Below are 26702 nucleotides of genomic sequence, written 5' to 3'. Positions count from 1 at the left end.
AATGTCCTATGTAGCCCAGACTGGCCTCTAGCTCAAGACAGGCCCTGGTTCTCTGTCTCAGCACTATGATATAAGCTAAACATTCCTAGCCCTGGCTACATGCTACTTTTGGGGGTTGAAGTAGATACTGAGATTGAACCCAGGATCTCATGTATTCCAGGCAAGTGATACATAGCACTAAGCTATATTCCCAGTTATATCTGATACATAGAAAGAAATTTTTTTTTTTTGAGACAAGATCATACATACCCTGAAACACCATATAGCACAGCCTTAGCTTCTCAAATGCTGGGAAGGTTTCCTTATCAAATTTATTTATTTATTTATTTATTTTGGTTTTTCAAGACAGGGTTTCTCTGTGTAGCTCTGGCTGTCCTGGAACTCACTTTGTAGACCAGGCTGGCCTCGAACTCAGAAATCTGCCTGCCTCTGCCTCCCAAGTACTGAGATTAAAGGTGTGTGCCACCACCGCCTGGCTGTTTTTTGTTTTTAAAGATTTATTTATTTATATGAGTACACTGTAGCTGTCTTCAGACACATCAGAAGAAGGCGTCAGATCCCGGTACAGATGGTTGTGAGCCACCATGTGGTGCTGGGAATTGAACTCAGGACCTCTGGAAGAGCAGTTGGTGCTCTTAACCGATGAGCCATCTCTCCAACCCTCTTTTCTTGTCTTTGAGACAGGATCTCACTATGCAGCCATGGTTGACTCAGAACTCTCTGGTGTAGACAGACTTGCCTTAGTTGCACAGGAATATACCTGCTTCTGCTTCCCAAGTACTGAGATTAAAAATATGGACCACCACTGCCTGTCAAATTTTTTTTTAAAGATTTATTTTATGTTATGACTATTTTGCCTGCATGTATGCATGTATACCACATGTGTTCCTGGAGCCTGTAGGAGTCAGAAGAGAGTGTCAGATCCCTGAGAGCTGGAGTTAGGATGGTCACCAGCCATGTGTGTCCTAGACAAGAGCAACAGTTACAGTTGTTCTTAACTGCTGAGCCATCTCTCTAGCCCAGTCCTTTTTTCTTTGTTTTCTTTTTCCAAGACAGGGTTTCTCTGTGTAGCCCTGGCTATCCTGGAACTCACTCTGTAGACCAGGCTGGCCTCGAACTCAGAAATCCACCTGCCTCTGCCTCCCAAGTGCTGGGATTAAAGGTGTGCGCCACCACTGGCTGTTTTTTTTTGTTTTGTTTTGTTTTTTTTGTTTTTGTTTTTGTTTTTTAAAATAGTATAGAATAGAGTTTATTCAGGGTATGGGGAAGGGAGTTGAGAGGGAAGTAGAGGCAGAGAAAGACAGGGCAGAGTGGGAGGGTGGAGGCTAGGGGAGGCTAGGGGAGAAGAGAAGTAGAGGCCAGCCATGAGCATGTGGGTGGGGAAGGGGGAGGGGACAGAAAGGGAGCCGAAAGGCAAGAGCAAGAGAGCCCCCATCTAAAACCTTTAAACAGATTTTTGCTGTAGATAGGAAGAGTGAGATGATGCTGAGTCAGGAAGTCAAGAGCTGAGGCTGTAGCTGTGAAGTAAAGCATGCACTTTGTACACAAGCTCCTAGAATCAGAGTAATGACCATCAGATACCAACAACAGCAAAAAGAGAAACAAGCAAGTGGATTTAGCAGCTGTAGTGTATACTACTACACTGTAGACTCATTTGCATAAAATGTAGACTATAATGAAGGCAGGGGTTTTGCTTTTAAATGCTCAAATGCAGAAATCAATCTTATAAGTCTTAATAAATACTTAGAATGAAATTTTAGTTTTTCTCTCCTTTGAAACTTCTTGGAACCATAAGATGTTCAAAATCTTCATTGAAAAAGTATTGAAAAAGACCTTAGAAGTCTTAACACTAACCCTAATCCGGCAAACCTAATGGTGGTGGCAAATCTTCCTCTAAAAGCCCTAATCTTAGTGGGAGTCCCCTGCACCTACATGAAAAGCTAGATGGGTGGCTCACATTCGCAGTCCCAGAGCTGTGGAGGCAAAGACACAAGGATCTTTGAGGTTCTGTGGCCAACCAGCCCATCCCTATCAGAAAGTCTGGGTGCCAGTGAGAGAGAGAGAGCCCATTTCAAAACAAGGTTGACTGCTAAGGAACGATGTCTGAGGTAGACATCCCTGCCTCCCTCCGCATGGGCATGCACTTTACCCACTGGTACCTAAGACACTTTAGCATGTACCCACCTACACATATACATACAATAAAAATCTCTTAATATTTTTTGTTGTTACTAACTTGAACCTTAAGAGAGCTTCACATTTAAGACTTTCAGAATAATACCTTGTCTATTACTTTGAAAGAAAGCTGGCACATTGTTTGCAGGGTTGGATTATTCCAAAAAGTTGTCATACATTCTATTGTAACTTCTGTTATTCCTCCTGGTAGGTGTCTCCCCTATAATGTGCAAGTCCATTGAATTGCCCCCTTGAAAAGAGTCATAGATTTGTGACTGTAACTCTTTTCTTTTTAATGAGGTTCCATTAACTGCTGAGTCTAACAGATATTCTTCAGGGGCTTTATCAGATGTTACATTCTTCTTAGGAGAGAGCCAAGTTTTAGTTTTTTGGAAACTAATTTCTCCAGCCTGTGTTTATCTGCCTGTATGTCAGTGTACCATGTGCATGCAATGCCCACAGAAGCCAGAAGGGGGTGTTGGACCCCCCCCCCCAAGCTGGAATTACACGTGGTTGTGAGCTTCCACATGGGTGTTGGGAATCAAACCCCAGTCTTTTTCAAGGGCAGCTAGTACTCTAACCACTGAACTGTCCCTCCTCCAGCCTGAGTTTAATTTCCAGCCTTATGGAGAGAAGGCTGTCGATCTGTTTTCTGTTTTATTTTTCTAGTCTGGTGTCTCAGTAACCATTGTAGTGGGTAATTATAAGGATCTGTAAGTATTTGCAGTTCCTTTGAGAGCTGTAGGATTTGGGGGCTTGAGAGACTAGCCAAAAAGGGTGGAGTTGTTTTTAGGTTTTTTTTTTTTTTTTTGGTTTGTTTGTTTGTTTTTTGGTTTTTTGAGACATGGTTTCTCTGTATAGCCCTGGCTATCCTGGAACTCACTCTGTAGACCAGGCTGGCCTTGAACTCAGAAATCCGCCTGCCTCTGCCTTCCAAGCGCTGGGATTAAAGGCGTGCGCCACCACTGCCCGGCCCTTAGTTTTATTTTTTAAAAGATATATGTATTTTATATGTGCTCTGCTTGCATGTATGTATGTATGTATGTATGTGTACCACATGCCTACCTGGTGCTCAAGAAGGCTAGAAGAAGGCTTCAGATTCCCTGGAACTGGAGTTAAAATCAGACCTAGGTCTTCTGGAAGAGCAGCAAGTGTTCTTAATCACTGAGCCATGCACGTCTCCAGATATGGGTAGAGTTTTATGTTGAAATCTTGGCAGACATTTATAAATGTTAAGAATATGATAGTATTATTTTAAACCAGAGTGTTCTTAGGAATTTTGTATTTATTTGATTCAGATGCAATGCTTCAATCTAACAGATTTATGAATTATAATACTTTTTGATTAATATATGTAAATATGTAAATTTTAGCTTATTTCTCAAGGGTAGTCTAGATAGCCAAGAATCAGTCATTTATGTAGATGAGAGTCATATCTGTTTGTGCCCTTTCTTTTCCCCAAAGACAAAAACTCCTCACCTAATGAGCCCACACATTTTTTTTTTCATAAAGAGGATGCTTGAATAATAAAACCAAAATGACAAAGACTAGCTCAAGATTAGGTGTTCCTCACTATGCTATGATTACTTCGTATTTACAGAATACAGAAGATATGTTTATGATAGCCTGCCTTGTTTTATAAAAAAAATAATGTTGAAGGAATAAGAAAATGAAAGGAAACTACTTAAACATGGCAAGAAAAAGCTGTGTAAAGCAGAAAGGACCACCAGGCTGTTCAGAAGGAACAGGAATATCAAGCAATGGGAAAGTTGAGAACTAGCCATTTCTGCCCATTTACCTATTTTTATAGTCATCTGGTAGTCCCCACATAGTTGAGATAATTTATAAATGAGTATGTATGAAAACACAGTGCTTAGCATAAATGTGTGTAAGCTGTGGTTAAACTTAGACGAGATAGCATGTCCAATGTCTAGAGGTGGTGTCTTAGGGTTTCCATTACTGTGAAAAGACACCATGGCCGGGCGGTGGTGGTGTGCGCCTTTAATCCCAGCACATGGGAGGCAGAGGCAGGCGAATTTCTGAGTTCGAGGCCAGCCTGGTCTACAGAGTGAGTTCCAGGATAGCCAGGGCTATACAGAGAAACCCTGTCTCGAAAAAACCACCACCACCACCACCAGCACCACCACCACCAACAACAACAAAAAAAAAAAAAAAAAAAGAAGAAGAAGAAGAAGAAGAAAGAAGGAAAGAAATAAAAAGAAAAGACACCAGGATCACAGCAACTCTTATAAAGGAAAACAATGAATTTGGATTGGCTTACCGTTTCAGAGGCTTAGCCAATTATCATCATTATCATCATCATGGTGGCTTATAGGCAGACATGATGCTGGAGAAGGAGCTAAGAGTTCTACATCTGGATCTGCAGTCTGCAGGCAGCGGGAAGAGACAGCCACTGGCCTGGCTTGAGAATCTGAGACCTCAAAGCTCACCCTCAGTGACATACTTCTGTCAAGAAGGCCACACCTATGTCAGCCTGCCAAACTTCCTAAAAATGTCACTCCCTATGCACCTTTGGGGGCTATTTTCACTCAAAGCACCACAGGCAGAAAGTTGCTTTTCCTCACTATTCTGCTTAAAGATGTGCTTGCTGCTGTTATTATTAGGGAGGTACAGTAGAGGAGAATACTTTGTCAGTGACTCCTAACACTGTAGCTAGATTTATAAGGACATCATCCGAGTATATGTTAAGGTTATCAGTGCGTTTGATTGTTTCAAAGAGGGTCTTGTGTAGCCTAGGTGGGCTTTCAAACGCAAACTCAAATCAGGGACTGTCCTGCTTTTATTTCCTAAATACTGGGATTACAGGTCTTTGCCACCACTAAAGGCTCACCACAGTTGTTCTTAATTAATAGGCTTTGTTTTGTTTAACTCCTGAAATCTTGGTGTGATAGAAAACATTACCTTATTCTGTTAGTCACCATGACCTACTCTGGTTTTGATTTTTAATGAGATTTGGCACTGCTCAGTGCAATAAATATAATACCAGAATCATGGAGGAGTAACTACTCCTTTGGAGGATTAGAAGACGGCTCTTACTGAGAATCACTGTCTTAGTTTTTTTGGTTTTTCAAGACAGGGTTTCTCCGTATAGCCTTGGCTATCCTGGAACTCACACTGTAGACCAGGCTGGCCTCGAACTCAGAAATCCGCCTGCCTCTGCCTCCCAAGTGCTGGGATTAAAGGCGTGTGCCACCACCGCCCAGCTAGTGTCTTAGTCTTTATTCAGCAAGTATTGATTAAATGCCTTTATTAGACATACCTGTTTAGGTGCCAAACTGAACTATAATCAAGAGCATGATTGTATAGTAATTAAGAGAAATTTAGATTCACTTGCATTGGTTTAGCTGGGCTTGGTGATGCATAATTCCTGTAATCCAGAATTTGGGATTCTGAGGCAGAAAGAGTTTAAGGCCAGCCTGAACTGTATAATAGAGTTCCAGGTAAACTATAGCTTCTTGCAGAGGTCTGTCTCAAACAAGCAAGCAAGCAAACAACAACAACAACAAAAAAATCCAAAACCTTTCATGACTTAAGTGTTTTTGTGCAAATCTCACTATTGTTAGTATCTTCATCTGTAAATTGGGAGCCATGGTAGTGTCAGTATCAGAGTTGTGGAGAGGACTAAATGAGTCCTAATAGAGATAGTGTTGGTAGACTGGGATCTGTGGGGTGATTGACAAAAGACAGACAGATAGACACTGTGGGATGGATTAAGGCTTCTTAGCAGCAGGGAAAACAGCCTCTCAAGGACTGAACCCAAAACCTTTTTTCAGAGCCTCTTTATTGTTACACAAAAGGCATTTTAAGTAAGTCAATTTCCATATACCAAAGCCTCTTATTTGATTTAGGGGTTGTCATGAGAGAAGCATAACCTTAAGCAGTTCTCAGCCATATGAGACATCCTGATTTGCCAGTCTTGTTTCAAAGCTGTGCAAAAGCTCTGAGAATCCTTCAAAGGAACAACCCCATAAAATCTCAAATAAGAATTATTGACAAAAGGCTACTTCAGAGCCTTAGGTGCCACCACTGTAGAATTCACTCCAGATACAGTGGCTTTGCTGAAATTCTGCTACATGCTAGTGCAGTGTTTACATGTACGATGCTGTAACTAATCAAACTAGACCATAATACAACATGGCAGTATGAGTTATATTTTAATTTGCTGTTTGTTTATATAGTACTTATTTCAAAAAGGATTTGAAACAAGACCGAAGCTCCCTAAGGAGTGCTCTTCCTCTTCAGAAAGGAAGAGCTAAGATGTGAATGTGGATTTATCTCTCTCTCTCTCTCTCTCTCTCTCTCTCTCTCTCTCTCTCTCTCTCTCTCTCTCTCTCTGTGTGTGTGTGTGTGTGTGTGTGTGTGTGTGTGTGTTTGTGTGTGTGTCTGTTCACTATGTAGCCCTAGCTATACTGGAGCTTAATATTACAGACTAGGCTGGTATTGAACTCCCAGAGATCTGCCTGCCTCTGTTTCTTGAGTGCTGGAATTTAAGCTGTGTTACCGTGTCTAGTCCTGAGTTCAGATTTCTTGGTTACAAGGATGCCTTGACATGCCTCACTTATAGTTTCTTTTTTAAGAGCAAAAGGCAGAAATTTAAAACCAGTGATATATAAAGGAGAGTCGCCGGGCGGTGGTGGCGCACGCCTTTAATCCCAGCACTTGGGAGGCAGAGGCAGGCGGATTTCTTAGTTCAAGGCCAGCCTGGTCTACAGAGTGAGTTCCAGGACAGCCAGGGCTACACAGAGAAAACCTGTCTTGAAAAAACAAACAAAAAAAAAAATAAATAAAAAACAAATAAATAAAAGAGAGTCATTCATTTAGCAAATGATCAATACTAAACCAAAATGTTCTCTTGTGAAGTTTTAGAGTGGGTGGACACCTGCACACTCCGGGAACTTTTCGGAGTGGAGTGTTACATGTTAGGTTTTTATCATTTCTTCTGCTTCAGCAGCTCCCTCATCCTATGTAAATGGTGTTGTCCCATTCAGGGCAGGCCCTCCCTATCCCTCCTAATTAATCTAGTTAGTGCCTTCACAGAAGCACTCAGGTGTGCTTTACTAATCTGGTGGGTCCCCCTCTCTCATTTGCTTAATTGTTTTTTTTTTAGGTTTATTATTTTGTATGTATGAGCATTTTGCCTATGTGTTTGTCTGTGCTCCATATGCATGCCTGATGCCTGAGGAGGTGGTGAAACTCTGTGTATGTGTTGGAAATTAAATCTAAGTTCTTTGCAAGAACAAGTGCTCTTAATCACTGAGCCAACAACTCTCCAGCCCTCCTAGGTGTTTCTCAGTTCAGTCAGGTTGATGATCAAAATTAAGCATCAGAAATCCAAGCCCACTCTTGTCAGCTTATCATCAGATACATCTCTTTAAGCTTGTCATTTCTACCTCTGCTTCCCTCGCATCCCCCCTCCTGTTAAAGGATTCAGGTCTTTTTCAGAATGCAAAATGCATTAGCACATCTTTAGGAGTCTCCATAATCCTGCTGTTTCTAGCATTGCTAACAAAGTCCAGGCTCAAAGTCTCATCTGAGAGGCTGAACAGTTAAGAGCTGCTCTTCCAGAATTAAGTTTCCGGTACCCATGCTAGGTGGCAGCTCACAACCACCGATAACTCTAGCCCCAGGAGATGTAATGTCTCTGGCCTCTGCAAGCACCTATACTTACATGCATATACCCACATACGAGCACACATACCTACACATAATAAAAAAAAATTTTTTTTTTAAATGGTACGTGAATGACTTGTTGGAAAACAAGTTTGGAAAAAAATAAACAAATAAAAATCATAGACCTCCATGCAGTGATCACACTGTCACCCAAGCATGGTAATCTTTGTCTGTCCTTCTAAATTCAAACAAACAAACAAACAAACAAACCAACCTCCAGTGTCATGTGATGACCCCCAAGGTCTGCCACTAGCTTAAGGAAGAGTCTCACTATGTAATTGCTGCTATGGTCTCCTTACTCTTGGGCTGTGAACCTCAGAGAAACACTTGCTGGGCAGCCAGGTATGAACAGGGAGCCCGAGAGCTTTCTTCTCAAAGCAGTCTGTACCATTGAGCCTATCAAAGGTGGGTCCTGAGTGTGGCCCTAGCCATTGCCCAAGATGCCCTTGAAGCATTTTCCCCGTCGTCCTTTTGTAAGATGCACAGCTTTTTAGAGGGCTCCTCTTGTTGGCAACCACAGCTTCATTAGTTTTGACTTACATATGCTTTTTTTTCCTGACCAAACTGTGCATTTTTCTACTTGTTAACTGCTCAGCTTTGATCCCCAGTTCTCACACAGAGTTGAAAGCACTCAGCAATGTCCATGCCATAGCCTGAAGGCTGGCCTGTCCAGAAAATTCCTCTGCTAGATTCATTTAGTCCACCACCCTTAAGCCATGGACAAAATATAGACAAATTCTTTTGCCATAATAAGACACAAGTGGCCCCATGTCCAGTTTCAAGAGAGTCCTCAGTTCTACATGGAAGAAGCCTTGTTGAGCTGTCTCTACTGTAAGGTTTTGACTTCCTACCAGAATTAAGCTAAGCTTCTAGGAGTTCTAGGACTTCTGTGGTATGCATTCCAAACTCTCTGAATTCCTCCTGCAAACCAGGTACAAAGGCTTCAGAACCAAATGGTAGCAATAGCCCTACTTCTCTGGAAGCAGCTTTGTGTGTGTGCTTGTATGTGTGTATGTGTGTGTGCGCGTGCATGCATGTTAATTTTTTATTACTATGACAAACACCAGAGAAACAACTTTAAAGAAGAAACGTTATCTTGAGATGACTTATGACTTGAGATATTTTTGTCCACAGTCCTTGGTTTCATGGTTTCTGGGGCCATGCTAAGGTGGAATATTGTTGTAGAAGTATGTTGGGTTGGCTGCTCACTCATGGTATGCAGGAAGCAGTAAAGGAGAATGTCTCTGTCTTTTTTTTTTTTTTTTTTTTTTTTTTTTGGTTTTTCGAGACAAGGTTTCTCTGTATAGCCTTGGCTATCCTGGAACTCACTCGGTAGACCAGGCTGGCCTCGAACTCAGAAATCCGCCTGCCTCTGCCTCCCAAGTGCTGGGATAAAAGGCGTGCGCCACCACCGCCCGGCGAATGTCTCTGTCTTAGTCACTGTTATTGCTATGAGGAGACATCATGACCAAGGCGGCTCTTGATGGCTGGCTTACAGTTTCAGAGGTTTAGTTCATTATCATCATGTGGGAAGCATGAAGGCAGGAATGGCCTTGGAGCTGAGAGCTTTACACTCTGTTTCACAGATAGCAGGGACAGAAAGACTCTGGGCCTGGTATAAGCTTTTGAAACCTCAGACCCACCCCCACCCCCAATGGCATACCTCCTTCACACCCCTAATCCTTCCAAACAGTTCTTCAAATGGGACCAAGCATGCAGATATATGAGACTCTGGGGGCCATTATTATTCACACTCCCAGAGCCTGTTCAGGGGTCTCTTTTCTGCTCTTTATTCAATCTGGATCCCGCCTATAAAATTGGGTCACCTACATTCATAGTGGGTCTTCTTTCTCTGAAAACAGCCTCACAAACACATACACCCTAAATCCAGCTCCGCTGACCTCAAAATTAACTATGGAAATGCTTTGGTAAACTGCTGCATTTTACCCTTTATAATTCCCTTCTGACCTACCCACGTTGTTCCACATGTCAACATTTCATAGATGTATCTGTTTGTTTAACCACTCACTGAAGGAAATTGGGGTTGCTTCATATTTTAACTATTGTGAATAAATTTGTCATGAGCTTTCTGTATATGTTTTATGTGAACATAAAATTTCACTTACTTGGGATAAGAATGTAATTGCCTTATTCTATAGTAAGCACCTGTTTTTAGCCTTGCTGTGATGTCCTTTTCAGAGTGACTGTGTAACTCAGTTTCTTTTTCTTTCTTTCTTTCTTTCTCTCTCTCTTTCTTTTTCTTTTTTTCTTTCCTCTCTCCCTCCCTCCTTCCCTCCTTCCTTCCTTTCTTTTTTCATTTCTTTTTCTTTTTTGCAGGAGACGGTTTGAGACAGGATCTCACTATGTAGCCCTGGCTGTCCTGGAACTCACTATGTAGACCATGCTAGCTTCAAACTTACAGATATTCTGCCTCTGCTCTCCAGGTGCTGGGCTTATGTATTACCACACTTGGCAGTGTTTACATGACCTAGTTTCTATGCATGCTAACCAATATTCAGTGCTACCATTTTTTTAACTTGTTCTGATACGATACACAGCTTTGAAAATTTTTTGAAGAATATTTATTATATGTGTATGGGTTTTTGCCTCCTGTCTTCATTAGGGTTTCTGTGATGAAACACTATAACCAAAAGCAACTTGGGGAGGAAAGGGTTATTTCACTTATATTTCCATAGCACAGTCTGTCATCGAATGTAGTCAAGCAGAGAAGGAACCTGGATGGAGGAGCTGAAGAAGAACTGGCTCAGTCTGCTTTCTTAAGGGACTCAGACCACCAGCCCAGGGGTACATACATACATGCACACACACAAACATACACAGGCCACCAGCCCAGTGTAACACAAACATGTATTGTCTGTCCGTCTGTCTGTCTGTCTCTCTCTCTCTCTCTTTCTCTCTCTCTCTGTCACACACACACACACACACACACACACACACACACACACACACACACACGCGCGCGCACTCAAAGAAAATGCCCTACAGGCTTGTCTACAGTTGGATCTTATGAAAGTGTTTTCTCAATGGACGTTTCCTCCTTTCAGATGATTAGCTTGTGTCAAGCTGACATAAAACTAGCCAGCACACCTGGCTATATGCACGTGTGCTGTATGTGTGCTTGGTATCCCTGTAGGTCAGAAGAGAGTACTAGGTACCCTGGAACTAGAATTACGTATGGCTATGCACTACCACATGGGTGCTGGGAACTGATTGTGGGTCCTCTCTCTGCAAGAGCAACATGTGTCCTTAACCAGAGCTATCTCTCCAGGCCCTCCAGGTCAGCTTTGAGAGAAACTAAAATCAAGGACTTTTTAGAAAAAGATGTACCTAATTTCGTGTGTGTGTGTGTGTGTGTGTGTGTGTGTGTGTGTGTGTGTGTGTGTGTATTTCTTGTTTGGGGTTTTGTTTGCTTGGTTTTTGAGATGGGATCATTATGTAGCCTTGGCTGGCCTGGAACTCACTAAGTAGACCAGGCAGGCCTCAGACTCAGAAATCTGCTTGTTGGGTGCTAAGATTAAAGGTCTGCTCCATCATACTCTGGCTTTGTGTGTGTTTTGAGGGTTTCCCCTCTATCTAGCTCAAGCTAATTGCAGTTATGAACATCAGTAATTTGTTATTTCCCAGTCAGCTGATGCCTACTAAGGTTTTTTTTTTTTTTTTTTTTTGGTTTGGTTTTGGTTTTGGTTTTTCCAGATTTGGTTTTTCTCTATATAGCCTGGCTGTCCTGGAACTCACACTGTAGACCAGGCTGGCCTTGAACTCAGAAATCCACCTGCCTCTGCCTCCCAAGTGGTGGGATTAAGGGTGTGTGCCACCACTGCCCAGTGCCTACTAAGTTTTGAGGCTTCCCTGGTCACTCTTATGTTTCATTAATTATGTTAATTATTATTATTTTTATTTCATATGTATATGTTGAGTGATTCCCTCTTCAGACTTCTGCGGGAGCAATTTTATTGTGTTCTTACAAATCCAAAAATGCCCTTCTTCATACATGAAAAAGGGATTAGGTGTAGAATTCTACGTTTAAAGGTTGAACATGGTGGTGCATGCCTATAATCCCAGCCCTCAGGAGGCAGAAAAGGAGACTCATAGCCAACTTAAACTTGGCTACAGAGTGAGAATCCCATCTCAAAACACAGAGCAACAATCTTCACCCATCCCTCCCCCTAAAAAATGCTAGGTAAAAGTGTATGTAATTGTATCTAATTGTAGTTAGAAAGATGATTCTTGTTACCTGTAAGACTTAATCAGTTAACTTCCTTGTCACTTCTCAAAAATTAATGGATAATAGATGTTTGTGTTTAACTCTGAATTCTCACATTTATTTATCTATTTATTTTTGGTTTGTTGATACAGTGTCTGACTATGTAGTCTTGGCTCTTCTGGAACTTTGCATGTAGACCGGCTGGCCTCAAACTCCTGGTGATCTTCCTGGCTCTGCCCTCCATGTGAGTGCTGGGATTACAGGCACAAGCTGCCACAGCACTGAGTTCTCACTGAAAATAATTTGTTTATGAGTATTCTTCCTTATGCCAGACCTTCTGCTTTAAATTGTACCATTGTAAGTTTGGGAGTGAAGTGTCATCTTAGTCTTCCAGTTTCTGTTTTTGGATTGTTGGTGGTGTTTTGGGCTCCTTCTATTTCCATAAGAAGCTTAAGATTCATTTGTTCATTTCTATAAAGAAACAAAAACCAGTACTTCAAATTTTAATAGAGATGACTTCTCTTTGGTATCTTCACGTTTTACTTCTAACTTACCATGTTTGGGTCTTCATTTTATGCTGGTTCATCCTGCTTTGAGAATCTTGGCTAGCCATGCTGTGACTTTCCCTCAGTGTTTTGCACAGATCCACTGATTGTGGTAGGGAGGAGAGTAGACACTGGATGAGTGGTGAGCTGGAGTGTACTTGATACTGACCGTTCTCCAGTGTAGCTGTCTTTAATCTGTCAGAATGCTGATACCCACATAGGGCTCTTAGAGCCCACTGCTCATCTTGTTCCTACCTGGGGAGCATATTCTGGGTCATTGCCACTGGTCTCATCTGAGAACAAATACCTCTTCTTAAACACTTGGCTCAAGGAGACAAATAGGTGGGCGGGGTTGGTCTATAATAGAACTTCTGTGTATCACCAACCACCAAGGTGAGAGTTTAAAGACTGTTTCAGCTCTTTCTGCTACCTGCTTCTGTGATCTTAATTCAGCTGTTGAAACTAGTAAAGCTGCCTCTTACCCACTCCTGGTTGTTATTGGACTGATTTCTGAGTCTGTTCTCTAAGTTTTCCCTTTCTTCTCTTTATCTCTCACTGACTCCTCTAGTTAGTCTATTAGGGTATTTGTTGTTGCTGTTTTGTTCTTTCTTGTGTAGGCCTCCCACCGCTGACAGGGTTTCACTGTGTAGCCATGGGCTGTGCTGTAGCACACTCTGTAGACCACAGTGGCCTTGAACTCAGATCCACCTTGCCTCTGCCTCCCAAGGGATTGAAAGCACTACTTCTGTAGATTTATAAAAGATGACATTATTTATGAAATTGGGGAGAAGCTGGATTAGCTTGTGTCCTGCTAAGGTTTTAATTTTAGTGATTATGGTGAAGCAAATTTTGTTAAAAGAAAATTATGGTAGCAGATTAAATATTGGTTAAATGATTGGAGAAATTATGTTTTTCTTTGTGAAGGTTTATTTTAAAATAAGCACTAATGGAGATTGGTAGTTTGCTTAATTATCACCACAAGCAGCTTAATGTTTGCGTAAACTTTCATGAATAGAAGTTTAGGTCAGGAATAGATTTATGAAATTTAAAAGGTGTGTGTTTCTATAAAAATAAAAACGTGCATGTGCCACGTTACTCTTATGTTGTTATTGTTATGCTGTTGTGCCCTCTCCTCCCCTTTCCTCCTTTTCCCCTTTATTCTCTATTTTTCCTCCTCTCCCCTCATCTCCCATCCTCTCCACCCCCTTGCCCTCTCTCTCATCTCTGCTTTCTGGGTGAAGAAAAGCACATGGTCCTACAGTCAACACCCATTTGATGGAATAACTTCCATGAGGTTACATTAGCTTCATTTGTGACAGAAGTAATATGTTGGTTGCTGTGAGAGAAACATGCCAAAGATGTTTAACAGAAGTTCTAATAAAACAAAACAGGGGTGGGTGCTTAGGTTTGACCCCAGGTCCTGTGCTTGCTGGCCAAGTGTGCTCTGTACTGAGCTACACACCCAGCCCTCCAAAAGATCTTTGGTTACAGCTTTGATTCACTAATTCTTTTGTTATTTCTATATTCTAAAGTAGTTTTAAATTTTACATGGCAGCCAGATGTGGTAGAACATATCTTTAATTCAAGCAAGGAAGAGACAGGTGGATCTCTGTGAGTTTCAAGCCAGCCTGGTCTATATAGTAAGTTCCAGGGTAACCAAGCCTACACAAGGAGGTCCTATCTCAAAAAAGCAAAAGAAAACTTAATATGATTATATTATTTTATATAAATAATATGATATAAAATTTTTGGCTAACATAAAAAGAGTAATTACTCCAACCTTAGTCATAACTCACTGTTTAACAGTTTGGTGTGTTTCTTTCCAGTATTCTTTTAAATTATATTTTCAAAAATTAAAGTAATATGGTATTGTCTTTTTCCAGTCCAAAAGTAATGTGTCTCAAAAGCTTGGAAAATAAAGGCAAAAACAAAGGGGAAAAAAACAAAATCACTCATAAAATCTACCCAAAGATAGTCACAATAAAAATTTGATATGAGTCATTTTTGTATTTTTCATGATCATATACTTTTTTTTTTTACTAAGATTATATCATAATCATAAGATTATACTGCAATGCTACTTTGTAACTGGTTCATTTGCAATATATTATAAATGCTTGTTAATGTTATTAGCCTTACATAAACTTTTAAGTGGTATGTAGCATATGAACATATTTAAGTATGTTTAACTAACATACTTAACCATCTTCCTCTTGTTGGGAATTGGAAGTATTTATAATTTTTTTATCTCTATAAATATTACCATAGTTAATATTTTTGTCCATACATCTTTCCATGCATCTATGATTGTTTCTTTAGGAATATATTCCTAGAAGTGGAATAGCTGGGTCAAAGGGTATGTACACTTTAACATTTTTGATACATAAAAATGTCAAATTTTAAGCTAACCACTTGTTATATTCTGTCTTGTATTGCTATTCAGTGGTTTTGTGTGTCTGTCTTGTCTTTCTAATTGGAACATAAATGAGAGTAAGGGAAGGTTATAATGTGTGTTAGTGTCCTTTGGCAGTGTGGCTTCCTGTGTGTAGGACTCATGAGTCATCAGTGGTATATCATTGACTCAAAGCAGTGGCTCAGTCTGGATATTTAAATATATATATGTGTGTGTGTGTGAGTGTGTGTGTGTGTGTTTTAGAGTAAAGTTTTGTTTGCAAATTTTCTATTTTTCTAAGCAAAGATATGTAAAAATATAACCAATACAATTTTCTATCACCATTCTCTTAGAAAAAGAAAGAATATTTAACAATAAAAATGAATAGACCTTTGAAGAGAATATTTTAGCTTTTTGTCCATATTTTTCTCATTTTATATTGGGCTGGGACTTTTCACTTTAACCTAGCAGTGAACTAGAGACCAACATTTGGGAACCACAGTCTTAAAAGATTTTAGATATTTTGCCAGATACATAATTTCCCCACAAGTCTCTTTTCTCCACAGTATTGTGATGGTCATATTACTACATTAAACAGAATTTGTGTTTCTCCATGTCAGAGTGTTTGAATAAGCAAGCTAGACCTTCTGATGATCATCTGAATATATCTCCAATCGCTTAAAGCAAAACCAATTCTCTTTCTAGGGAATTGGAGCCAGAGTAGGTGTGATGTAGTGGGAAGACGGGATGTTTAGGCTGGGCCCTCACATTCCATCAGTCAGTTTCCTTTGGCTTCCTTCCTTACATGTTGACTATGATAAGATCTGCAAGGGGTTTTATAGCCCTTGTTACACTTACTTCACTGTAATGTGACTATTTATACAAGTCCTTTGCTTACCTGAGCAGAAGTTCTTCTAGGTAGGATAAGTCATATCCTTCTTTTGCAACTCTAGGTCCTAAAACAGGGATGCAGGCATAGCAGGTGCCTTAAAAAAATGAGTATGGATTGCTGAGAGAATTATATGATGTAATATAAACTTTATGTGCTATGCAAACAATGTTTGGTTTTTTGACAAGAGCTGTTTTAATGGGAAGTATCAAAACTTTGAGAAGAGAGAAAATTGCTCCATTGAGCAGTTGTATGAATCCATTATATTTCTCTTCTATTTTGTAAGAAAACAAATTTGAATTGGGAGTAGTGTGGAACTAATTTGTTTCCTAGGAGGCATATGTACTCCTCCTCCCTGTGCTGCATGGAGGTGCCCAGATAGTAATATTTTGTTTGACTTGGCTGTCATCTAGTTTTAATTTTTAAGCCCAGCAGATTTCTTATTAAAGGTCAGTATCCATTGTTTTGTAACTAGTAAAAGAAACTGTGAGCAGAGGAGCCTGAGTTGTGCCTAATGCTTTTGGGTGGAGCTCCTTTTGGCTTCATTGGCTTTAAAAGACTGTTCTTTCTAATTGCTTCTAAAATTCCTGGTAAATTTTTGCCACAAGATGGCATTGGTGATTATTTGAGTGCACATGCTATTGACCAGCTATAAAAAGGTGCACATGATTGTGTTGTTGGGGAAAGAGTTGAAGACTTTCATCACTGCTTATGTATTATGTCATTTTAACTTCAGAGTTAAATGATACTTTATATCACTTTCCTTCTGTATTCAAGTATTGTTTTGTTTCCTGTTTTTCTGTCTTTATAATACAGTAACTATGTATTATTTGCCATGTGTTGTATGTGTCTGACTTACTGCTGATAATTGTGGTGACAGGTAAGAAGAAAATACGATGGGACCCAGTTAGGAGGCGCTTCATTCAGTCCTGTCCCATCATAAGGATCCCTAACAGGTTCTTGAGAGGTGGGTGATAACTAGCAAGAGGTCTGTGCTTCCTGTGGGTTGAAGGGAATTTTGAATGGATTTTCTAAATTCAAAACTGTTTTCTTTAAGTTGTCTTAACAGCTAAAATTGAAGCAAAAAAAGTCTGGGCCTTAGTTTTAAATTTATGTTTTATATTGACCACTGTTGGAATTGTGATGATAAGTTTTGGGGAAATAGATTCCCTTAATGTATCTTAGGTAGTAGAGTAGATCACCTCACCAGTGTCAGTGGTAGTCCACCATAACCACATCAAAAAAAACCCCTTCAAGTGTAGGATGTGATTCTAAGGAAGAAATAAATGATGATGTGATAGTCTTAACTAAAAAGCCTTTGTGTCAAACATCATAAATAAAAACATAGCCATGGGAAACATGTATAACAGATGATGAACCTGAATACAAAGAGCTCCCAGAAACCAGCAGTCTATGCCTACTAGAGACATAAACGAGAGCATATGGATCGTCAGTGCATTACAGAATGCCAGCTGGGAGGGCAGGATGGCTTAGAGGGTAAAAGTGCTTGTTGCCAGGCTTGGCGACCTGAGTGTGGTCTCTGGGACCCACATGGGAGAAACAGAAATTACTCCCAACAAGTTGTCTTGACTTCCACACACATACTATGGTACAGCATGTGCATACACCCACATACATCACATGTAATTTATAAATAAATAATATAGAGGTGTAATAAAAGGTTAAAAGACAAATGCCAGTAAATATAAACTTTATTAACTTACTACTGTCACAAACACAATAAGTAAAATAATAAAATATTTTACTTACTAGGTGGGAAGATTAAAGCAATCCATGTTGACAAGGGAATAGGAAACGAAAGCTTAAATGTCAGCTTTTATGTGCTCTTAGACTTAACTAGCAAAACTAGTAACAACTTGGAAGCTGCTGATGTGTTTGACAGGGCAGCACTTCTTTTCAGAGTCCCACTGTTTCTGCTGACTACTTTTCTGTCAGCTGTAGACTGTTCTGAGTAAAAAGTTACTCTGAAGGGGATTGAAAAGTCTAGCTCACATTTTTTCTTTCTTTCTTGTTTTTTAGCTATAGAAAATTATCAGAAAGCATACTTGATGTTGCAATTAAGACCTTATTAAATTACTTACAAAAAAATTCATCTAATTTTAACTGAAGAGATTATGTAAAAAACCTAAGCTGCATGTAGCAACACACACCTTTAAAGCAGGCAGATCAGTGAATTCCAAGCCACATAGCAAGTTCCAGAAGAGCCAGGGTTAGACAGAAAGACGGATTTCTCAAAAACAAGCAAACAAACAAACAAACAAACAAACAAACAACAAAGACCACCTAAGGTAAATTTCACAGCTGCTATAGATGTTTCCATATCTAGTTTTTAACATATTTTTAGCAGCCAAACCTTGGAACATAAACAGACTTCAAACCAGGCCTGAATGGGTCAAGATAAGAAATTCAATGTAGCAAGGTGGCTCTCAGCACAAGTAATGCTACTGATAGATGTCAAAGATACTTCAGTAGTGTGTGTTGGAAAATAGTATACGTAAGTAGCTCAGCAAGAAAAGACATTTAGTTCCCTAATATTTTCTTTTTAAATTAAAATACTAATTTATTGATTGGGTTTTTTTTTTTTCCCCCCCGAGACAGGGTTTCTCTGTGTAGCCCTGGCTGTCCTGGAACTCACTCTGTAGACCAGGCTGGCCTCGAACTCAGAAATCCGCCTGCCTCTGCCTCCCAAGTGCTGGGATTAAAGGCGTATGCCACCACTGCCCGGCTATTGATTGTTTTTTAAACTAAGAAATTTAACTTAGTCTGAAATAAGCATAAATTAGGCTTCATAAGCAATGTAGCATTAAGTACTCATACTTACTAAATATAAGCATAATTAAGAAATAACTTAAGGCCAGGCATGGTAGTTCAGGTCTATAATCCCAAAATTTGGGAGGCTGAGGCAGGCAGATGTCCTTTTATAGTATAGTCCAACCCGAGTTGCATAGTGAATTCTAGGCCATCCTAGAATGAAACTGTCTAAAGAACCAGAACAAGGGTTAGAGCTAAAGCTCAGTTGGTAGGGTGCTTAAATTGAGCATGCCCAAAGCCACATGTCCTGATCCCCAGCGCCACATACAAAAACCAAGTATGGAGCAGGGGATGGCTCAGACTTGACAACCAGCTCACAATCCCTGGCACCCACCTGTTAGAACAAGAAAAGAAACACCTACAAGTTGTCCTCTGACCTCCATATACACTCAAAACCATTCTTTTCTACAGAAAATAAGTACAATAAAATTAAAACAAATAAACAAAACACTACCAAAGCAAATAAAGGCAAAAGTGGTACCACTTTTAATTCTGACACTTGAAAGGGAGGTGGAGGCAGGATGATCAGAAGTTCAGGGTTGTCTCCAGGTACATAGTGAGTTCAAGGAGCCTAAACCACATGAGACCGTGCTGCTGCTGCTGCTGCTGCTGCTGCTGCCGCTGCCACCGCCACCACCACCACCACCACCACCACCACCACCACCACCACTAAAAGAAAAATAATAGGACATAGAGTTTAATGAAAAAGCAATTATGTGAGGCTGGAGAGAGGGCTTAGAAGATAAGAGTACTTGCTGCTCTTGCAGAAGACCTTGTTCAGTTGCCATCACCCACATGGTGACTAACAAGCATTTATACCACTTCCAGAGGATCTGACACCCTTCTTTGGCTTCTGCAAGCATTAGGTGTGCATGTGGTGCACATTCTTGCAGGCAAACACTCAAACACATTAAAAAAAAAAACCTTAAAAATTGTGTAAAATTCTATAAAAATATAAAATGTCAAAAGAAATAGTAAAAACAAATCTGGTTCTATCTGGATGGTGGGTTTTTTGTTGTTTTTTTTTTTTTTGTATAATTTTCATTTTTTAAAAATTAATCATGTGGGAAAACGCTGCACAGGTAAGTTTTATACCACTGGATATTTGTAAGTCCTAAATTGAGAATGGCTGAGAAAGTTGGTGATAAATAATGCCAAGCAGACTAAGGTGGGCTCAGGCTCAGCATTCGGGGTGTGAGGATCGCCAGTAGCCTCCTTAGAAGCAGTGGCTCTGTCTGTCTTCTCTCCTTTGCCTAGTTTCAGTGTTTGGTGCTGTCTGCCACCTGCATCTTAATGTTTCCCTTTGGTCACAACGCTGTGTGTGTGATCCTAGATGTTTTCTGCTTCCTTCTCTTTGTCCATTTTGTTCCCTTCCGTGTTTTCTTATTTCTACCCATTAAAGGTGGAAACTCAGTGTTCTGTCCTTTCTCCATGAGCTCTGATTGTCCCATCAGCTTTCTTAGGTTTAACTCTGTTCATCATTCATCCCTTCACTCGACATTTCTGATGGCTTCCCATGTAGCAGTTACTGTACTTGATAGATTGATGATGCAGATCCAGAGAACTAGGTGAATGGACAATTGCAGAGTAGTTGAAATGAAGTTATTTGTGACAGTGTCCTGATAAGGTAGTGGAGCACACAGAGAGGTTTCTCATCAGCAAATGGGGAAGACAATGAAGAGAAGTATCATTTGGTTTCTCAGATAAGTTACTTAAACCTAAGTGGGTTTTTGTGAGGGAAGGGTAAAATTGCAGACACAGGTGCCAGATAGCTTGAATATGGTGTTTGTGTAGATGCTTTCAAAGGTCTGTAGAAAGTTTAGCATAGTGGGATATGGCAGCCAGAATCTGGAAGGGGCCTGATAGAGCGAGCACCACTGAAGGAGAGTTTTCAGGATCAGACTTGGTCTTGTAGCTCGTAAAGTGATAATGATTATAGTTACCAAGGTGAGGACTGCTACAGCCTGAAGTGAGGCAGCTGTAGTAGGGATGTGGGGAGGTGAGAACTTGAATTATGCATGTGCTAAATTAGAGAGTTGATCACTAATTGAAGAGGGGAAAACAAGGAATGACTTCCAGGAACTGGTTGTAGAGTGTGCCTCTGTGGGCACTAGGAAGACCTACCCAGGGCACATGCATACTGAAGGCGAAATACTTGTATACATTGAATAAAAATAATCTTTTTAAAAAGTGACTTCCAGGTTTTCTGTGTGACATTCTTCTTGTCACTAGGCATGGCATAGATAATCACAGGGCAGAGGTTAGGGGTAGGTGATAAACTCCCAGTGTTTGCAACCCACTAGTTGATTATCCCTCAGCACTTTTAAGAAGTATTTCTAGACTCTTAATCTCTTATTCTCTTACTCTCTTACCCTCTCTGTCCCCTCCGCCCCTCCTCTCTCTCCACATGGTCATGGCCGGCCTCTACTTCTCTTCTCTCTTATCCTACCACCTTCTTCTCCCCACCTTTGCCCTATCTCCTGAATAAACCTCCTCCCCCTTGGAAAAAAAAAAAAAAGAAGTATTTCTAGAAAAAAAACCTTCTGGTTCTTTAACAATAAGTCTAACAGATACTTCTAGGAAAACTTGGAAAATCTGTCCCCACTTTGTTCTGATGTCACCTTCTGTGTACAAGCTGCCCAGCACCAACACTGACCACATGGAGTTCTGGTCACTTGTATGTGCCTCACTTCAGGCAGTAAGCTCTGCCAGAATAGGGGCGGGGCAGTGGAGCAGCTGCTCTGCCTTCATCTCTGTGTGGTAGTATAGTGCATGTGAGAGGTATATTGAGTTAGATCTAATTATACAGCTGTGGTCATGGAAAAGCATGGGTGTAAATTTTAGTATATCCTCAACTGTTGTAGTTATAAGTGATAAATTAATAAATTGTTGAGAACATGAAAATGCTTTCTCAGTAATTCATTAGGTGTTTTCTTAAAAAAAAAATAACCCACCTTATTTATACTTTAAAAGTAGTCTTTCAAAATATTTTCAGGCCTTTCATTTTGGAAACCCTTTGCTTTGGTTGAAAACAGTTTCATAGAGTCTGTTTTCTGTAACTAGATCCTGCATCTTCTCAAAAAGAGTTTTCTACCAACTAACGGTGTGGTATGGTAAAAACAGTTCTGGTGTATTGAAACACTGGATTTCCATCATAAAGTCGTAAACAAAGTATCCATTCCTCGGTTTTCCAATATCATTGATAATGAAAAAAAAAGATGATATGTCATGATAATTCTATTGAAAACAACAGAAAAGGGAAGTTTGGAGTCAGATTATCTGCATCTGAGTCCAGGCTCTGCCGTTTGCCGATTGTATGATGTTGGGCAAGTGCTTGCTTACTTCTCATTTCCCTCCATTTCCTTATTTGTAAAGCTAGGATGTTGATAATTAGTACCTGTTCACAGAGAGAAACGTCAAGAGAGAATATTTACCAAGTTTTAAATTACATTTAGAAACATTAGTTAATATTAGCTGCTATTGTTTTTTATTGTTGAGGAATTTCAAAGTAGTTAAAAACCAGTGGATTTGGGGGAAAGGAGCCCAGTGGTAGAGTTCTTGCCTATCTGAATTCAGGTCTCAGTACCTTAAAGCTGACTGAGAACTACATATGGTGGACACACCTGTATCCTAGAACTTATAAGGTGGAGGCAGAAAGATCAGGTCAACATCAGCTATATGGTGAGTTCTACAACAGCCTGTGTTATACAGCACTGTCTTAAAAATGGAATCACATCAACTGAGAAACCAACACTGAATATAATACAGTTGATGTATGATTGAGATCAGAGAATTTATTTTTATTTGCTTGTTTGTTTTGAAACAGTATTTCACTATATAGCCATATCTGGCCTAGAACCTACTCTCCAGATGTAGCTGGCCCTAAACACACAGAGCTCTGCCTGCCTTTGCCTTCTGAATGCTTAAATTAAAGGCATCCCTTATACCTGGCCTTCTGGGTTTTTTGTTTTGTTTTGTTTTTTGGGTTTGTTTTTTTGTTTTTGTTTTTGTTTTCTTTTTTCTTTTTCTTTTTCTCTTTCTTTCTTTCTTTCTTTCTTTCTTTTTTTTTTTTTTTTAAGATTCAGTCTTGAAATAGCTCCTTTGCTGTCCTGGAACTCATTATACAGACCATGGTAGCCTTGAATTCATCAATCCCACTTGTCTCTGCCTCATGCGTGCTAGAATTAAAGGCATGTGCAACCATACATAGTTTTTTTTTTTTTTTTTTTTTTTTGACTAGTGTTTATTTCATATTTAAGACAGGGTCTCATTAAGTAGCTCTGGCTTTCCTGAAACTTGATGGCCTCAACTCACAGAGATTGCTAGAAGTATCACAATTATTCCTGACTTTCATTTTGTTAATGTCAGGCTCACAGACACTAAAGAGGAACTTGATATGGATGTCTTAAGATGAACAAATGAAGCAGCTACCCATGGTAGGTTGAGAGGAAGCTCTCCTATTGAGCGGTGTCCTTACAGATCCATTAGGGAACTAGTCACTCAAGACTGGCCTGGGTTTCTAACATGCAACACAGATGCTAAAGATGATTGATTGCATTCAGTGTTCTCAGGGGAAATGATTTTGTAGATAAATTCTCCTTAAGGTAGGGGGAGTCAAAATAAATAGATCTGAAATTTATGCTGTACACTCATTTTGGGAAAATTAGTTGGAAAGATACTTCTGGTAACTTAAAAAATCCAAAACGAGGAAGATTTGAATATATGAAGTAGTGTGTAGAGACTCTACTAAAACTTAGCTATGAAGCTAAATATAATTGTAGAGATTTCTAACAGTGTAGAGGAGTTGTGTAAATATATGTGTATACATATGTATTGTATTCTATAACGAACACTAAACAATTGGAACTAGTGCTAGAAGTCTCAAAGTTTTTTGTTTCTTGAATAAAGTGCTTGCTGTACATGCCTAAGGACCAGTTTGGATCCCTCAAAATGTGCCAGGGGGCATAGCAGCCTGCCTGTAATTCCAGTTCTGGGAAGACTGAGGCAATAGGTCCAAGAGCAAGCTGGCCAGTCAGACCAGGTGGATGAGAAACGAACAGAAAGTTTTCCTCAGGCAGCAAGAGGAAAGAAGGGAGACTCCTGGAGTCAGCCTTGGGCCTTCATGCACACATACAGATGCCCTTACACACATACACAAATGCATATACAACACACACATATACATAAGCAAAAATAAATCTTTAGAGAAAATACAAAATTTCAATAATACTGAAATATATAGGTGAAAAACAAGCATCCTTATTTCAGGCATATACAATGAATTTATATAAATCAGGATTTATAAAAGACATCTCTCTATAAGAATGTTTAAAATCTGGAGTGGGCATTTACTGAAAGAAAAATTCCAGATGCTCAATTAACATAAAAAGTGTTCAACTTGGTTGGGCATGGTGATGTATGCCTTTAATCTCAGCATTCTTGGAGGCAGTAGAGGATCTCTGTGAGTTCAAGGACAGCCTGTCTACATAGTGATTTTCAGAACAGCCAGGACTACACAGAGAGACCCTGTCTAAAAAGATTTTTTAAAAGTGCTCGGTTTCCTCGGCAACAAGAGAAGTGTGTGTTGTAGTGTGAGATAGGTTTGTAGACTAACAGGAAGTGTTCAAATGGAGCAGTGCCTGTGCCCGGTATTGGCAGGCATGTGGGACTGAGGGAGTCTCATGCTATCGGCAACTACGGCAGTTGTTCTAGCCATTCTGAAAAACTGTGGCCTCATCTAATAAGGATTTCCTTTAAGACCCAGGAATTTAATTTCTGGATTTATAGCCAATAGCATTGTGGCCCCCTGTACACCTAAAAACATGTATGAAAATGTTTATATTAACATTAAGAGCCACAGATTGAAAGCACCTAAGTGTCTATTCACAGAACTAGACTGAGTAAGTAAACTGGGCTGCACACTCATACAGAAAGATGCCACTCAACAGTGGAGAGGAGCAGGCTATGTACACCATCTTCAACAACAACATAAAGGAAGCCTTGGAACAATCATAAATAAGAACCCAAAAGAATATGTACTACATCTTTTTATTTTGGAGATAAACAGTTAAAGGCAGACTGCACACCCAGACCCTGTCTCAATAAAGGAAGATAGGAAGACAGTAGTGTTGAGAGGGGTCTATAGCTCAGTTGGTAGCATACTTGTTTGTCATTCATGAAGTCCTGAGTTTCATCCCCAATACTGTAAACATTGGGCATGGTGACCTATATCTGTAATCCAGCGTTCTGGAAGTAGGAGGATCAGTAGCTCAAATCATCCTGGGCTATGTAGAGAGCTTGAGGTAATCCTGGGCTACTTAAGACCCTATCTCAAAAAAAAAAACAAAAAACAAAAAACCCCAAAGTATACACTTTCATAAACATATTTAGGAGGGAGTATAAGTTGGTTCATTTCAGCTGTTGGAGGAACAATATAGCTCTACAATAGTTTTATCTGTAAATATTTGAAATGTATGTTTCTTTGACCCAAAAGTTCTATTTCTAGATTTATTCATACGTTTTCACATGACTATGTAGAAGAAACTTTATTCCAATATTATTTGTAATAATGAGAATTGGAAATGACCTAGTCATCTGTTGTATAATCTCAGAGAGCTAGCTGGTTTCTGCTACAAAATCAAGCCCACTTCCCTAGTTACCGAAGCTCCTGTTTACCCCTCGGTTAGTCAGATGCTTGTCTTGGGAAAGAAAATGGCTCAGATGTCAGGGTCCCATAGGTACAAGTCTCTTCTGGACGTTCAGATCACCTCAGCATGTAGGTTCGCTTTTCATTTCTCACTTCTACATTTTTACATTGTGTGTGTGTGTGTGATGTACATTCCAGGAATTGGATGCTGGTCTTTGGGCTTGGCTCTGTGAGCTCACTCTGAAACCCTACTCCTCTGTTTTCTAGTGAGAGTTTTGGAAGCAGGCAACCCACAACTGTGGATGATTGTATCAACAGAAAACTTGGTGGAGGATTCAGAGACTTTAGATTAAAACCAAATTTCATTTTGTCAAGGTCTAGGAACCCATATGCCACATGATGAAAATCAGTGCTTGGTTCCTGCCCTGACAAATTCCTGTGATTTTTAAAAATGAAATGGGTTTCTGATATGTGGAGTCACTCTTGGGCTGGGACTATAAGAAGGAGATGTGTGGAGAGAGAAGTAACTTACTTGGTGCGGCTCTCATGGCTCTTTGACAGTGTTCAGCAGTATTTATTAGGCTCTGATCAGATGCTCTTACCCAGCCATTTAATTAGAATAGATCCTGAGAACAGACGTGAGCAGTTAGATTCACTTCGGCCCTGTCTGGGAGAAACAGGAGCTACAAACTTAAAGTTTTGTAGCAACCACATGATGTAGCAACCACAAGGCATGATGTTGATATTTTTATTCAATCCATATCATTTTATCATATCATTAATATAGAACTGGTAATATTACATTCTTTTAGGAATGCTAGCTCTTTGAACACAAATTCTAGTTTGGCCAACTTCAAGTGTGGCCAGGAATTACTGCATTATGCTGGGCAGAGCTAGGCTGTAAGCCCCAGAGACAGTGTCACTGGCCCAGAACCTGTAAATAAGAGTTCACAGGTGTTGTTCAGTAGTTTGGGGGCTTAGAGTGGATGAATGGGTACATTTTATGTCAAAGCATCTTTTCATTTTGCCTCAGTGTTTGATCCACATGAGTTATGTTCATCACAAAGATGGTGATAAACTTGGAACATGTTCTCTGTTCTGTGTCCATTGAAAGTCCTAGAATGCTACTGTATTTCTTATCATATTTTCCCATAATTGTAAAAACCTAATGGTTCCTAGAAACAAAAAAATGAGTCTTAGTTCCCGAGCAGTGAGCATAGCAACTGTTTTCAGTTTGTCTTGCTAATTCCTAGATGCGGTTGTAACTTGCAAAGATCGATACACAATCTAGCCCTGTCCCCTAGATC

General features: G+C 39.9%; 1 protein-coding gene across 2 annotated transcripts in view; it reads left to right on the top strand.

The window, feature by feature from the left end:
* The window catches only part of Klhdc10 (kelch domain containing 10), a 61328-nt gene that overhangs the window by 12878 nt on the left and 21748 nt on the right, over positions 1-26702 (top strand). Inside the window, exon 2 of one of the 2 annotated variants that reach the window (XM_034519036.2) lies at positions 16798-16884. The exons of the other annotated variant lie outside the window; for it this stretch is intronic. Within the exon in view, the coding sequence (XP_034374927.1) occupies positions 16798-16884 (87 nt within the window). The remainder of the gene's footprint in view (positions 1-16797; positions 16885-26702) is intronic. 2 annotated transcript variants of the gene reach the window in all.

Source organism: Arvicanthis niloticus, chromosome 15 (genome assembly GCF_011762505.2).
Source record: "Arvicanthis niloticus isolate mArvNil1 chromosome 15, mArvNil1.pat.X, whole genome shotgun sequence".
NCBI lineage: Eukaryota > Metazoa > Chordata > Mammalia > Rodentia > Muridae > Arvicanthis > Arvicanthis niloticus.
Note: the sequence above shows the minus strand (reverse complement) of the source record. Positions and strands in the feature narration are given on the sequence as shown.